This window comes from Oculina patagonica, chromosome 4 (genome assembly GCF_052425735.1).
Source record: "Oculina patagonica isolate OP01 chromosome 4, crgOcupat, whole genome shotgun sequence".
Taxonomy (NCBI): Eukaryota; Metazoa; Cnidaria; class Anthozoa; order Scleractinia; family Oculinidae; genus Oculina; species Oculina patagonica.
Window position 1 is genome coordinate 55260108 of NC_135761.1, and position 16199 is coordinate 55276306.

General features: G+C 41.5%; 1 protein-coding gene and 2 pseudogenes across 2 annotated transcripts; all 3 read left to right on the forward strand.

Moving 5' to 3' along the window:
- The first annotated feature begins 2046 nt into the window (after positions 1 to 2046).
- Positions 2047 to 4929, forward strand: LOC144650717 (uncharacterized). The gene is made up of 2 exons (XM_078510457.1): positions 2047 to 2276; positions 2694 to 4929. Exons 1-2 carry the CDS (start codon positions 2049 to 2051, stop codon positions 4245 to 4247), a joined length of 1782 nt encoding a protein of 593 aa, XP_078366583.1. The 5' UTR covers positions 2047 to 2048; the 3' UTR covers positions 4248 to 4929.
- Positions 4930 to 8321: 3392 nt separating this feature from the next.
- Positions 8322 to 12196, forward strand: LOC144650718 (uncharacterized; annotated as a pseudogene). The gene is made up of 2 exons (XR_013570174.1): positions 8322 to 9204; positions 9566 to 12196. The product of XR_013570174.1 is annotated as an uncharacterized LOC144650718 (transcript).
- A 2086-nt stretch (positions 12197 to 14282) lies between these two features.
- LOC144648596 (uncharacterized) lies at positions 14283 to 15977 on the forward strand (annotated as a pseudogene).
- Positions 15978 to 16199: the final 222 nt, after the last annotated feature.

Here is a 16199-nt window from a genome sequence, read left to right on the forward strand (position 1 = left end):
TAATTTTGTTGAGTGGTTATCCCAGTATCATTTGTTGCAACATCGATTCAATAAGGCACCGTTCTTCCACACAAACATTGGACCTATTTTCTTTCTCCACGTTAGCTTGTCTCGGAGACGACAATGCGAAAAATTTTGCTCATCTCGGAGGCCGACCCCTCAATAATGGCGTTTCCTTTCGTTTGAAGTAAATCTTTTCGATCTCGTAAAGCCTGATTTTCACCGCAATCACGCAAAAAAAGACAACTTTTGAAGCACAAGCATCAAAATGTAATGCCCTTTAGCTTTTGCTTGCGTCGAATCCGTTTTCGCGGTCAAATAAGACAAATAAGAGCTGTTTTCCTTCAGTTGGTCACTGACTGCCCGGATTATAATAAGACACCTACTCAGAACTTGCCATGTTTGCGCTGTTTCGATCTGCCGATCTTCATGATCACCATTGTCGTTATTTTCTCTGATTTCTTTACTATTTTATACAACGATGCTTTCTGTAACGGCGCCGAAGCAGTAGAAGCACGGACACGGTTGGCACGGCATTCGTTGATCAGTAGCAAAGGGGAGGAAAAGAAGCGAACAACAAAATGAGAAATGACTTTTTCTTTCAGTGAATGGTTTCTTTTCTTTTATGCAAGATTTAATTCTCAAACTACACTAAAGCACAAATATTTGTACGTGCTTTTTCAGCCCGGGGGGGTACTCCCATAAATTTCGGATAGGGGGTGCCGCCAAGGTTCTTAAACCCTGACCCTATTTAAGGATAAAGAAAGCGAAAATTGATACCCAGTTTTAAAGGCCCAAAACCGAAAAATGACACCCTATTCAAGGGGAGGAGAAGCGTTCCATGATGACCCAAATAACGACTAACCGCGCACGGCAAGACACAAATCTCTATAAAATCGCTTTACTAATAACTGAACAGAAAATTCAGTTTTAAAATACATTTTTTGGTTTAGCTGGGCGTTTATTTTAGCTTATAGAATTTAGGTACCCTATCTAAGGATCACACCGGGAACTCATTGCCAAAAGGAGCAAAAATGATACCCTATTTAAGGACCGAGAACCTCAAAAACCATACCCTATCGGGAGGCACATACCTATATAGGCCACATATGGGAGTACCCCCGCCCCCCCCCCCCCCCAGTTTTTCAGTCGCATCGAAGATAATTCAAAGAAGGAAGGGATTTATCAAAAATTTGTCAAAAATTGATAAACAACCATTTCTCACCGGGTTTGTGACAGAGGCCGGTTGTTCTTATGAAACGCAACAGTTTAAAAATGCATCGCAGGCAAATTTTCGAGAAAGTTCTAATTCTGACATGACACATATCGAAAACGAAAGTGGGCATGTTTTTCATTTTGTCGAACAACGGCGCGAACGTGATTGACAGTGACGTTCAAATTAAAGTAATTATTGCCGTGCGCCCTTTTGCCATACATTGTTCTTTCCCTGAATACGCTTTCAATTGTATTGTGTATAGTATTAAGAGTATTCAACTGAGCAAGTTATAAATTCTGCACAAATAACAGGACAATGTATCCACTTCGAATGCTCTTTAGAGAATGATGTTTTTCTTACAATGGTCGTTCAACATTTGCATTCTTTGCACGTATGAACCAAAATTAAAATGTCTGTTTTTTTCGATTGCTGTTAATACGCATAATGAAACTGCGAAAATCCAGACCAGTTGGCGTCTGACCACTCGACCGTGCGTCAATTTTTTTGCTTTCTCTGGGGTAGTCTCGGGGTAGCCCACAGTTAGTTCGTAGGGTATACGTAAGAAGTTGCTGTATCGGTCAGCTGGAGTGTTCCACGAGTTGGTGGTCAATGTGTTTTGTACTCAGCTCTCATCCGAAAGCTCGTCCAACATATTATTTTTATCAAAAGGAAAATAAATTTAGCGAGATTCCAACTTTTAAGAATATCGAGAGAGAGCCCAACGAGGGTATAGAAATATCGAAAAAGTGCTCCACTCCACTCCACTCCACATATTCAGTCCCATCTCTCGCTCGCCGTCTAACGTACTCTATATTTCTTTCTCTAGTGAACTATGAAGCCAGCCTGTGGTATCAAGACCATTAAAGGCGTCATTGCGTTTGGCTCTCTAATGGGGACTATTTACTTTCTCTATCGAATGTTGAACGTCGTGAGTCAAGCTAATCAAAGCTGCCACATTGATGAATCCGGATGCACCAAACGAGTGTTAAGAAATATTGGGTTAGGTGTTGGTGGCACTCTGGCTTTAAGCATTGCATACGGGATAATACGTCAGTCATTGGTATGATAACACTTGTAAACTTAATTATAAAATTGACTACTAAATTCTCATTTGTAGACGTTGACTTTTTTGAACGTCTTTCGGGACACACTTGCTTCGGGACACTATTAATGTTACCTATCACTAGTCTTTCTCTTAGCCCCTAGGCCACTCATCTTTTTTTCAATTTTTTAATGAAAATTTTACTGACACTACATACTAACTGTGGGTTACCCCGAGACTACCCTAGAGCCCGCACGGCCGGTCGCCTCGCGACCGTAATCGCTTTCGATCATTTCAGGCTCTCATCTATTTATACGAGGTCGACTTGGAGCAAGTTTAGACTAGAACAAAATAAAATATTGGTGAAACTTGCTATAAAAGTTGATATCCTTTTTTGCGCCTCCATTAACATTAAAATATACTTTCTTTCCATAGATTCTCTGTTTTCCTGTCGCATGTGGCCACAGAAGGTGTATATTTACTGGCAGAAGCTCCCAGTCTCTTCGAGAAGTTCTCTTGTCAGTAGACAATGACATTCCAACAGAAGAACAACTTCAAGAATTCAAAGATAAGGCCCTTCTCTATGTGAACGACATCAAAACTCCACTGGAGCGGAAAATGGCATCAAAACCATTTCAGTACATACTCTCAGGAAGCGCAGTTGAAAGATTTGGGATCCCGTTCATGATTTCAGAAAAGAAAAGAAACCGTGGTTGTTGTTCATGTTCTTACATGAGCGCTTTATATACTGACCTCGACGTCATGTTTTTTTCGACAGCGCATAAGGCGACGTTTTCTGGTCAGGGAAATATTCTCATTGAGCCTCTTATTAACGAGAGTGAAGGGTTTATTGGATACGCCCAACTCACATCACTCACACCTGGCTACGAAGGACAGTGTGTTAGTTCAAAAGTAATCAGAGATCAAGCTAAAGATGCCGTTGGTAACGCAAGAGTCCGCCATCTTCCTGGAGTCCCATGCTGTTGCGGGATGTGCGAACTTACTCCTAAGATAAAACTCGACTCCAAAGGACCAGCGATAAAAATAAACATTGCTCCCCTCTTTGAGGCTGACATCACACTATGTATTCGATGCTCTGAGTGGCCAACTATGAGTGACTGGCCTACCCGACCAAGATACTGGCCCAGTGTAGATGAAGCACAGAGGATAGTGTCACTTGGATGTCACCTTGTGGCCAAGCCTGCACCAAGCGACGAGAGCAAAACAAGCTGGAGATTCTCCTTTTCCTTGGCAGAAGTTGAGCTTTCTAAACTTGTACCAGACACAGCAAGGAAATGTTTTTTGGCTCTGAAAATCATTTTAAAAGATCATCTTCAGCCCGTAGTGCCTGAAATAACCTCCTACCACATGAAAACAATATTCCTTAACACTCTAGAGAAAGTGCCAGTTGGTTTCTGGGTAGAGGGCAATATCGAAGAGTGTTTCCTGACATTGCTAGCGGAGCTTCGCGATGCTCTGTTGTCCACGAATTGTCCCCATCACTGGTTCAGCTTCATCAACTTGTTTAACATAGAGGCCAACGAGTTACAGCGCCTCGCTAAGAAGGTAAACAGGATCATGAAAGATCCAGCTCCGTTCATCTTTGACGATGGCTGCTGTTGCCTCTCACCGTGTTGTGTACGCGTGCCGCACAACAACTTTACCCCCCGAAGCAACGAGCAATTCCTTGCTGATTATGACGAGGTAACCCTATCTGCCGACGGACACATGATGGTAGATCCTGGCAACCACCGACATCAGTTTCCTGTGTCCCCATCTCCGAGATCCACCCAACTTAACTGCCGCTCATACCCGAATGGAATTGACAACCAAGGAGCTACTATAGGGCCAGAAGAACTTGTGGTGTCTCTTCCTCCGTTACAAAATGCTGCACAAGAACCCAGCTTCCGCCCGGATGAAGCTGAAGATGATTGGTTTAGAGATGCTCTGCCGTTATTAGTTATTCTTCCACCTGTGCAGAATGTCTAGTTAGTTTAAACTAGTATAGGTGGACAACATGACCACCCATTACTAACTATAAAGCAGAGGTTCGGACGCCACTTTAAAGACATAAGATTGATATTATTCAAAACATTCAGACTTTTGGCACTGGCCCTTACTTTATAAAAAGATATTTGTATATCAGCATCTGCACTGTATAGTGTTTTAAGCTTTTCTTCTGGACCTCGTACATTGTGAATACAGATATATTAAAAAATGATAGTGTTTCACTCAGAAAAACAATTTTATGCTACAAAACTCATTTGCAGCGTAGGAGGGACTGAAAATATTTTTTAGGTTAGGTCTAAGATAGGCTAAGGATTCCAGGTGCTAGTGTAAGTGGCATCAACTCCTACCAAAACATTGTGGGTTCTGACAGGAGACTAATGGGAAATTCGTGTAACCTCGCCCTTATCTCCCTAAGTAAATAATAAAAAAACAGTTTAAAGTAGTGGCGTTTCGTAGATGATTTGGGTCTCGCTCACAACATCAGATTCGTAAACATTTTGGACCTTTTAGGGTTCTCCTTTAATAAGCAGCCCGATAAACTCACTTTTATGGAAGTACTGCTCGGTCGTTAAATTAAAACAAAATAGGCCTTGGCAAAGCGGGTAGGAATTACAGTGTTTGTATTGGAATCCGACAGCGAATATCTTTTACAAAAATTAAATGATTTATTTGCTGCCAAAAAAAATGTGACTACTACCCACTAGTGTCCACAGGGTAGAGGGAGGAGGAGGGGGAGGGGAGGAGGAGCCGAGGAGAGTAAAGTAGACACTGTGACCACAACAAGTGGGAGCCGAGGAGACGGAACACAAGCCCGCCGAGCAGACGTGACGGCCGAGTCCCGCCCGACCTACACTCTGCGAGTTCACCCCCCCCTCCCCACCCCCCGGGGATGTGGCGCCGGCCCACGCGAGCAGAAAGAGTGACGGGCGGCCCCCGCGGGCCCTACCAGTGCGCCGGCGACTAGCGGCTGGGAAAGGAGACATAAATTCTGGATAACTTATAACTTGACAAGTTAAGATACTAGGCAAAGTTTTTATTCGCCGAGTTTGAAGGATGTAGTGGGGCTAGAAATCATTCAAGTAAGTTTTTAATTTTCCATACATTTGTCTGCCCTTTACTTTCTCTGCAGATTTACGTTCCGGTTCGGTAAGTTAACGCGGTTCGCGAGAAAAATTATAGACAAATGTATGGGAAAATAAAAAACTTAACTGAATGATTCAGTTAAGGACTATTGAATCTCATTCTCACAGGATACTGATATAGTGTTCAAACCTTTCATCACATGAGTTTCGGACCAGTGATTTTTTTTATGCCCAAATGTTTGTCGTAAAAAGTACGATGATAAATGCCAAAAATAGTTGTCAGGCTAAATGTATTTGCTCCGAGTTTTGATTGGTTCACTGGATTGTTTGCGTCATTTCTGATTAGCCAGAGTGATTACCTTGGTTTTGATTTTACGACGAGTATAGCTAACTGTCGTGGGTGTGGGTAAAAGTCGTGGGTAGCAAAAAAATCTTATAAAGTAAACAATAGTTCGTGCATGGCTAGTCTTACGCAAAGTTTCGTCAAGGCCAAGTGACTCTTATGCTTAGCAAACTTGTTGGGATGTCATATATACCTGAGTGTAGTGAGTCCATTTTACTAATAAACATAATTATATTATGTACCTCAGGGTTACAAGTGCTTACTTTATTGCCTCGCTCCTGGACGGCGTATTTTTGAGGTGTTTGTTTTTTAGGTGTATTTTTGGTTAGTTAAACTAACATACCCTCAACGGTAGTCTAAGACTACTGGTGCGCTCGTCTCCAGAGATCCACCTTGTGCACCACAAGTGTTGGATCACTGAGGTGGGAGAAAAAAGAACTTTTCTCCCACTAACACAATGCCTTATATTAATTACACAGTGCTGACGAGTCCCAAAGAGGGTGAAACAGCTGTCCACTGCTAGGCTCGTGTGTTACCTCAGTCTGGAGATGAGCAAAATGCACATACCTGAGTTTAGTGAGTCTATTTCACTAATAAACATAATTATGTAAAAATTGTCCTCATGAACAAATTTCTAAAGATGCAAACTTTAAATGAATACCCACGTGAAAACTAAACTGCATGAAAGCGGCAGATGGTTGAGAATACTTCGCGTAAATGAGGCTTGATGATAAATTTTGAGCATATGACGTAATCATGCTTAAGGTCTATTTATGGATGTCATAAATAGAATTTTAATCGTCCCTCTTGGCACAAGCAACAAGTTTGACGCTTAACGTCGACTTACACTAGGCAGAAAGTGAAGTATTTAATCGAAAACCACACACATATAACGAGACTGACTACAGGCTGACGACAGTATGCATTCCACACGTGAAATCTCCCATGAAAACAAACCCTCAGTAATCTATTTTCATTCTTTTGTTATTTTCATTCTTAAATTGTTTGTCCGCTCAAGATTTCAATGAAACAATTCTTTCAGCGCTAATTATATTAAATAAAAACGCAGGTTCATAAATTACACTCTAAGGGGGGTTCACACCCACGGTGCGACAGAATCTCTTTATTTAATATTCGACTAATTCTTCCAACTGAAGGTTAGTACCGAGAATTCAGCGTATACCAAGATTCTAAATGGCAAATTAGGCAGTGTTAGTGTTTTGTTATGTACACTGATATGTTTGATATGTTCGCGATAAAAGATTCAACTGTCCTTCTGGTAAGCTAGATGACTACAATTAACGTAAACAACTTCCTGTATTGCCGAGCTGCTATCCTTTGATTTGATTCAACAAGGGACCCTTTTACACACAAGCTAAACAATACTTTCAGCCCCACTTAAGCTCGTTTAATTTTTGATTGGATTTACTCCTATTGGCGCAGATGTTGATAAATGAACGGTTGCTTTAGGCGCTTCGATGCAAGATTTTTAATTTTCACAATTGACTAAAGAGCTCCAGTCACATCGAAAGTTTCTCGTAAGAGATAGTGAATGACAGTTTAAGGAACGCCCTATTTTGATTTTTTACTCACAACAGTTCAAGAAAGCTCCACCGACAAATTTTTTAAGGAAGTTCAAGTTCACATATCGAAAACGAAAGTAGGGATGTTTTCCATTTTGCCAAAGACAACGGTGTGCACGTGATCGACTGTGACGAAAACAGTAAATATTACAATACGCCCTTGCAAATATGTCGAGTTTCCCTTAGAGAGCGAAACGAAAATATGCTTCGCGTGGGATATGAAATGTGTTGAGTAGTCAACTTCGGAATAAAAAAGTGAAGCATTACTTCTGAACAAATAGAGGGCAATGAAAGAACCCAGTCTGCTCTTTTAGAAAGATATATTCGCTGAGTTTTCCGTTGAGTAGGTACTTTTGGTTTCAAGAATAGAGTTTCTGCGCGGCATGTGTTAAATTAAAGTTAAATGTAAATTTTAAATTCCCGCATTCATCCATTGCTGTTGACACGCATCATGAAAGGACCAAAATTCCGACACTCGGCCGTCTGACTGCTCGACCTTGGATCGATTTTTTGCTTTGTCTAGGATAGTCTCTAATCCCTAGATCCGGTTGCAGGGGTGTGTGTTTTGTACTCAACCATCATCCGAAAGCTCGTCCAAGATTTGCTATCAAAGAAAAACAGACTACGCGAGATTCCAACTCAGAAATGAATAGTTTCCAAGAGACCATAGGTGAATAAACTTTTTGTAAAAGTAATGGAACATGTGCACTTAAATCCGACAAGATTATATAGACATGGCACAGTGAAAAGAAAATATTTTATATGCCCCACTAAGTTTAGTAACTACACTCAACTGCACTGCACATTCTCGTCCCCAGAGCCCGCGATCAAGGGAAGGCGCTTATTAAAGACACAGCCTTTATAAGGGACTGGGCGCTTATTAAGATTTCATTTTACAAGCTGATCTTTATCTCTTTTTATAGCATGTGAAGATGTGAAACGAAAGAGAGATTTTTTGTTTAAAAAAAAAACTGCACCCTCGCATGAAAAATAACAGCCAAGACACTGGGTGCTTTTTACTTGTACGGAACAAGCGGCTGTTTCGGTGAAAATAGAAATGGAACGGTCCTTCCCACTGGAATTATTCCAAAGTTCCTGTCGAGTGTGGGTAGAGGACGTTTCTTTACAAAGAGGAGAGTTTTCCCCTAGAGCTAGCTTTCTTCAGGACTTCCTGAAAGAAGAACATTGCGTGGAACTGAGATTCTCCCTCGATCGCCATGTTTTTTTTTACCCTGGCTCTCGCGGTGTCGCCAAAACGGAATTTTTAAAAGAACAGCTCCATTCCTTTCCTTTTATGGGATGAAAAATTGTACTGTTCCATTTGCCGAAAAATTCTCACCGAAAATTCTATGTAAGTGGAAGGTGACCACTGAGGAGACTGAGGAGTTCTTTTGTGTCGGAAAAATGTTGTGAGCAGTTCAGAAGAAATAGGAATCACAGAGAGTCTCAATATACTGTGGTACTACTGTGATTCAACTGAACTGAATAGGATTGTGCTTAAGTAACAGGAACGCTTATTGGTATAGGGGCACTTATGAGAACATTCTAAGGAGGCGCTTGTTTATTAGAGGTAGGGTGTTAAATCGAATAGTTACAATATGTCTTGTAAGTCTTCAAATAATGGTGATTTAAAAAAAAAATCATTATAGTATTTTAGATAGATTTGAGCGAATTCTTCCGGACTAAGTTTATTAAACTAAAACCGATTTTGTTCTTTGCCTACTTCATTCTAGTGAGCCATGAAACCAATTTGTGGTATTAGGACAGTAAAGGGCGCCGCTAAGTTGGGCACTGTTGTATTAGCTGTTGGCTATCTTGGTCTACTGCTTAACCTATTCACGAAACCAGAAAGAGTTGTTGCCGCAGCAGCTTTGGCTGTTTGCATTCTGTTTCTGTGGACTGCTAAGAGGATGCTACGAAGATGTTTGGTATGAACGTTTTTATTTTATTCTCTTTGGCAAACCGTGAAATCTCATTATAAGCCCTTAACCTGTTTTTGATTGTGTCTGTTTACAACCTGAGTTGGGTGGTTTTAACTGTAAAAAAGAATAATGTTTTAAAAAAATCGTTATCTTCTTAATCATTAGCGATTCAACGTCCTGCGAGGCACGCGTTTCGATATCGAGATTATATTTTGTGCTTTCATATGTTTTGTGGGTGACTGAGATGATGGGTGGGTGATATATGATGGGTGGGTGACTGAGATGTGAATCAATAGCCTGAATGTAAGTAGTGAACTATTGTTGCCAGTAAATTGATCTCCGATTTTAATACTGTTCTCCCCTGTAGATTTTTTGTTTCCCCGTCACTTGTGGCCACAGAAGGTGTATTTTCACTGGCAAAAGCTCCAGACGTCTTCAAGAAATTATTTTGTTAGTCGACAATGAAATTCCAACAGAAGAGCAACTTCAGGAATTCAAAGATAACGCTCGAGTTTATTTGAATGACATTAAGAGTGCGCTCGAGAACACAATGACAACAAGCTTTCAGTACATCTTCTCAGGAAGCGCAGTCGAGAGATATGGGATCCCGGTCATGATGTCGTACAAGAATACAGGATGCATGTGTGCAGTGCGTGAATCTTCGCTTCTCGGCCCATTAGATACTGACTTAGACGTTATGTTTTTTCTTTGGACCATCAAGCCTCCTTTTCTGGACAAGGGAACATCTTCATTGAACCTCTAAATACCCAGAGTGGAGGGTTTCTTGGATACGCCCAACTCACATATATCACTTCTGGCGTCGAAAAAACGTTTCTCAGTTCAGAGCTAGCAAGAAAAAAAGTTTTTGATGGCGTTCAAAGCACGCCTGTAGTCAATCTTCCTGGCATCCCATGCTGTTGTGGAAAGACTCAGCTGACTCCCAAGATACGACTCGATTCCAAAGGACCAGCGATGAAGCTGCGTATTGAGCCGCTTTTCGAAGCTGATGTCACAATTTGTGTCCACTGCTCTGAGTGGCCACCCATGAGCGACTGGTCCTCCCGACCAAGATACTGGCCCAGTGTAGTTGAAGCACAGAGGATAATGTCTCATGGATGTCATTTAGTGGCCAAGCCAGCCCCGAGTGACCAGAACAAAACAAGCTGGAGATTCTCCTTCTCCTTGGCAGAAGTTGAGCTCTCTAAACTTGTACCAGACACAGCAAGGAAATGTTTCTTGGCTCTGAAAATCATCTTAAAAGATCATCTTCAACCCGTGGTGCCTAGAATAACGACCTACCACATAAAAACAATATTCTTAAATACTCTAGAGAAAGTGCCAGTGAGTTTCTGGGTAGAGGGCAATATTGAAGAGTGTTTCCTGACATTGTTGGCGGAGCTTCGCGATGCCTTGAAGTCCACGAATTGTCCTCATTACTGGTTTAGTTTCATCAACTTGTTTGACATCAAGGCAAAGACGTTACTGCGCCTGGCCAAGAAGGTCGAAAGGATCATGAAAGATCCAGCTCCGTTCATCCTTGACGATGGCTGCTGTTGTCTCTCGCCTTGTTGTGTTCGCGTGCTGGACTACAGCTTCACCCCCCGAAGCAGCGAGCAATTCCACGTTGACTATGACGAGGTCTCTCTATCTACCGACGGACAAATGATGGTAGATCCTCCTGGCAACCGCCGATATCAGTTACCTGTGACCCCATCTTCGAGAACCGAGGATCAACTTGATCCCAATGGAGAACACGTCCGAGGAACCAATGTACGGCCTGAAGAACTTGTGGTGTCTCTGCCTCCGTTACAAAATGCTTGGCAAGAATCCAGCTTCTACGCGGATGAAGCTGAAAACGATCCATTCAGAGACACTCTGCCATTATTAGTATCTCTTTCTTCTGTGTACCATGCCTAGCTTTTTTTCCACTAGTACAGTAAGGCAACATGTAAAAACTTGGTCTGAAAAGATTATCAAACCCCATGCATTCTGTTGCCTTATTTATGGGTTTACCTGATTAATGCATAAAATGCAGTGTCTTATAAGGATTGATACTAATAGTTAACATCGTAGCTGCTGACGCTAAAATTACAATAAATCAAAAATTCATCTTATCCTTCGAATTCAAACAAAGTACACACAAGGGGACAAGTGTCTTCGAAAATTCTCATGAACCTTCTTTTAAAGCACTTTTCGCAGAGAAAAATCCCAGGGACGTTTCCCTTTTGCGGGACAATTCCCGGTTTTGCTTCAGGTGGCTTGATTATATGCATGACTTGGCCTTTTACCAAACTAATTTATAGGTGCTATTAAATGTAATAGAGTTTGAATCGTTCTTCTTGGCATAGGCAACAAGTTTGACGCTAAACATCGCCTTACACTACGCACAAAAAGCGAAGTAGTCGAAGTACCTAAGCGAAGACCAGTATTAAAGATGCCACGAACACTCACATGTATGTAACGGGACTGACTTCCGTCTGACTACATGAATACATTTCACGCGTGAAATCTCAATCTCACATGAAAAAAAATCCTGCTGATTTATCCATTTTTATTCTTTTTAAAATAACAATAAAAATTTCTTTTGTCAGCTCAAGATTTCAATAAAACAATTTATTCAGCGTTAATTGGTAGATATCCATACGTATGATAATTAAAAACGCAGGGACATAAATTGCAGTCTATTCAAACCTACTGTGCGACAGAATCTTCGTCAGTATAAGCCGATTCAATCTTAAATTTTCTAACGGAAGGTAAGTACCGAGAACCCTGACTACCGTCAAGATTTTTTATGGCAAAAGGAGACAGTGTTAGTGTTTTGATATGTAAACTGATAGGTGGTCTTAGCTCAATGACAATAATTTATGTACACACTTTACTATATGACGAGCTGCGTATCCTATCATTTGTTTCAACAAGAGACCCTTTTACACACAAGCAATACTTTCGGCTTCACTTATTAGCTGGTTTGCTTTTTGATTGTATTTACTTTATTTTATTGCTGCAGATAATGATAAATAAAAGGTTGTTTCCGGCGCTTCGCTACAAGATTAATTCCCCTGACTAAAGCACAATTTGCGACATTGCCGCGTGCTTTTTCCAAGTCGCATGAAGGCTTGTTGTAAAAGATTGGTAATTGACAATTGTCTTACGGTACGCCCAACGGCTGATTTTGATCTGCCACTTACGACAAGTTTAAGAATGCTTCACAAACAGGTCTGACAAATATCGAAAACCAAAAGTAGGCATGTTTACCATTTTGCCAAAGACAAAGCTGTGCACGCAATCGACTGTGACGTAAACAGCAAGTATCGAACACTCTTGCACAATACGTCTGGTTTCCCTTAGTATGTACTCTTCTGAGAAAGCGAATCTGCTTCAAGTGTGGTATGTTATGTGTATAGCATTCAACTGAGGAGTCAATAACAAGAATTGTCACTTCTTTAAAATAAAAGGAGGTTGTACCAACTTGTCTGTGTTTAGATTCGTCGTTCAAAAAATTTGTTGTGCATGTATTCTTAGTTTCAAGATATAGTTTAATGCACGGTATAAACGAACCAAAGTGAAATGTAAATTTGATATTTCTGCATTCATTGATTGCTGTTGATATACGTCATAAAAAGTCGAGGATCCTTACGCTCGGCTCTCTGATAAGTGAAAACCCTGTATCATTTTTAGCTGAGCTCTGGCGCTCGAAGCGCGCCAGCAGAACTTCATAGCTAAGACATTTTGGTAACCTTTCGATGCGAGATTTTGGTTGTGACAGCGGCAAAAGCATGGCACGTTGTTCACTCTGCTCACTGCAGGAAGGTCGTTAAATCAAAGCATTACGGTATTTTCCATAGATTTGAGCGAATCTTCCGAGCTGAGTTTATTAAACTAAAACTGATTTTGTCCTTTGCCCACTTCAGCCTGGTGAACCATGAAACCAATTTGTGGTATTAAGACAGTAAAAGGCGCTACTAAGTTGGGCACTGTTGCTATAGTTGTTGTCCTTCTCAGTCAACTGGCTAACCTCTTTACGAGACTAGGCGTTGTTGTTGAAGCAGCAATCGCTGGTGGCATTCTGTTTCTGTGATTTGGATTCTACGAAGATGTTTGGTATGAACGTTTTGATTTTATTCTTTTTTAGTATGATGTGAAATGTTGAATATGTACCCTTGACCTGTTTATGTTTTGTGTGTTTATAACCGTGGTTGGGTTGTTGTATAACCGTAAAAAAGAATAACACGTTTTAAATGAGAAAACTTACCTCTTAGTAGTGTAATAACGATTGAACGTCCTGAGAGGCACGCATTTCATATCGAGATTATATTTTGTGCTTTAATATGTTTTGTGTTCTGTTGGGAGGTGATGGTGGTGGGCTTGGGAGTGTCTGAGGTGTAAATCAATAGCCTGAGTATACTATTGTTGCCATACTAATGGGTTTATAATAGACTCGTCTTTCATTTTTTTTTTTTTAAGAAAACAGTAAGAGCCTGTTTATATGGAAGAGAGTTGTCCCTGGTAGGAGAGTTACCCTCTTCCCCTCGCTATCTTTTACCGAGTGTTTATATGAGAAAGTTGTCCCTGTTGACCGAGCCAAAACTTGGCCCTGTCGGTTCAAAAGACTGACGAGAGTTATTTTGAAATATCTATTATAGCGGCCTTTTCTAAAATCAGGAACGCTGAAACGTCGACAAAGACCAATTTGGACAAATTTACCGCCGACTTCGATGTTGTTTTGACCGATTCCAGCATTTGCGCATGCTCTGTATGTGTCAACTTATCCCTGGTAGGCGAGAAAAAAATAACCAAACTGTTTATATGGAAAAAAGTTGGCTCGCTCCCAAGGGTCACCCTACCTTCAAAGCGAGTGACCCTCCACCCAGGGTCACCCTGCCCCCCGAGCCAACTTTGCAATTTCTCATATAATAAGTTCGCAGCTATTTATAAAGAAACGTATGAAAAGCTCTCTCGCCCGGGCCGGGTGGCTCGGTATGGAGGGTAACCCTCCTAGCAGGGACAACTCTCCTCCATATAAACAGGCCCTAAGTTGATCTCCGCTTGTAAAATACTTTTCTCCCTTGTACACTTTTTATTTCCCCGTCACTTGTGGCCACAGAAGGTGTATTTTTACTGGCAAAAGTTCCAAACCTCTTCGAGAAATTCTTTTGACAGTCAACAAAGAAATTCCATCGGAAGAGCAACTTCAGGAGTTTAAAGATAACGCTCAAGTTTATTTGAATGACATCAAGAGTGCGCTCGAGAACACAATGACAACAAAATTTCAGTACTTCTTCTCACGAAGTGCAGTCGAGAGATATGGGATTCCGGTCATGATGTCATACAAGAATACAGGATGCATGTGTGCAGCGCGTGAATCTTTGCTCACCGGCCCATTAGATACTGATTTAGACGTTATGTTTTGTTCTTTGGAAGATCAAGCCTCCTTTTCTGGACATGGGAACATTCTCATTGAGCCTCTTATTACGGAAAGTGGATCGTTTATTGGATACGCCCAACTCACATATATCACTCCTAGCGTCGAAAGAACGTGTGTCAGTTCAGAACTAACAAGAAAAAAAAGTTTTTGATGCCCTTCAAAGCACGCCTGTAGTCAATCTTCCTGGCATCCATGCTATTGTGGAATGACTCAGCTGACTCCCAAGATACGACTCGATTCCAAAGGACCAGCGATGAAGTTCCATATCGAGCCGCTTTTTGAATCTGATGTCACAATTTGTGTCCACTGCTCTGAGTGGCCACCCATGAGCGACTGGCCTTCCCGACCAAGATACTGGCCCAGTGTAGTTGAAGCACAGAGGATAATGTCCCTTGGATGTCATCTAGTGGCCAAGTAATCGCCAAGCGACCAGAACAAAACAAGCTGGAGATTCTCCTTGTCCTTGGCAGAAGTTGAGCTCTCTAAACTTGTACCAGACACAGCGAGAAAATGTTTCTTGGCTCTGAAAATCATCTTAAAAGACCATCTTCAGCCCGTGGTGCCTAAAATAACGACCTAACACATAAAAACGATATTCCTTAATACTCTAGAGAAAGTGCCAGTGGGTTCCTGGATAGATGACAATATCGAAGATTGTTTCCTTACATTGTTGGCGGAGCTTCATGATGCCCTGGTTTCCATGAATTGTCCCCATCACTGGTTCATTTTATCAATTTGTTTGACATCAAGCCCAATGAGTTACAGCGCTTGGCCAAGAAAGTACAATGTATTCTAAATGATCCAGCTCCATTTATTTTTGACGATGGCTGCTGTTGTCTCTCGTCTTGTTGTATCCGCGTTCCACCCTACAACTTCACTCACCGAAGCAACGAGCAGTTCCTTGCTGACTACGACGAGGTCACTCTATCTGCCGATGGACACATGATGGTAGGTCCTGACAAACACCGACATCAGTCACCTATGTCCCCGTCTCCAAGGTCCGAGGCTTCGCTTGTCCCTACCTCATATTGTTCAAGTGGAAACTAAAGCCAAGGGACCACTTTAGGGGCTGTACAACTTGCAGTCCCTCTTCTTCCCATACACAGTGCCTTGCAAAACACAGACCAAGACCCAGTTCCTGCCTGGGTTGAGCCGAGGACGATTTGTTCAGAAACACTCTGCTATTAGTGGTTTTTCGTCCTCCCGTGCCGCATGCCCAGCTTATTGCCATCAATACCGTCAGGCCCGTAGCCTCGTTTTTGCCCGGGTAGGTTCGTTTTCTCTTGAAGCTGACCAAAACGTTGTAGACTGAACATTTGCTTAGTATTTTTTTCTCTTTATTCACTTTACCAGTGCACACGAAATGCTATCAGGGTCGTTACACAGCCAGCTTTTTGAAAAGCTGCAGACCTGGTCAAATGGCCCGTAAGGGCCGCCGTTTTCGAGGATCCAACAGGGGGTATGCTTCCATGGGGATTTTCTTTTTCAGATAAAGACCCTTGAAAAGGCCTTCTTTTTTACTTTATGGTGATTTTACTTGTATTTTTCAGCACATAAAGTCTAAGATTTCACAACA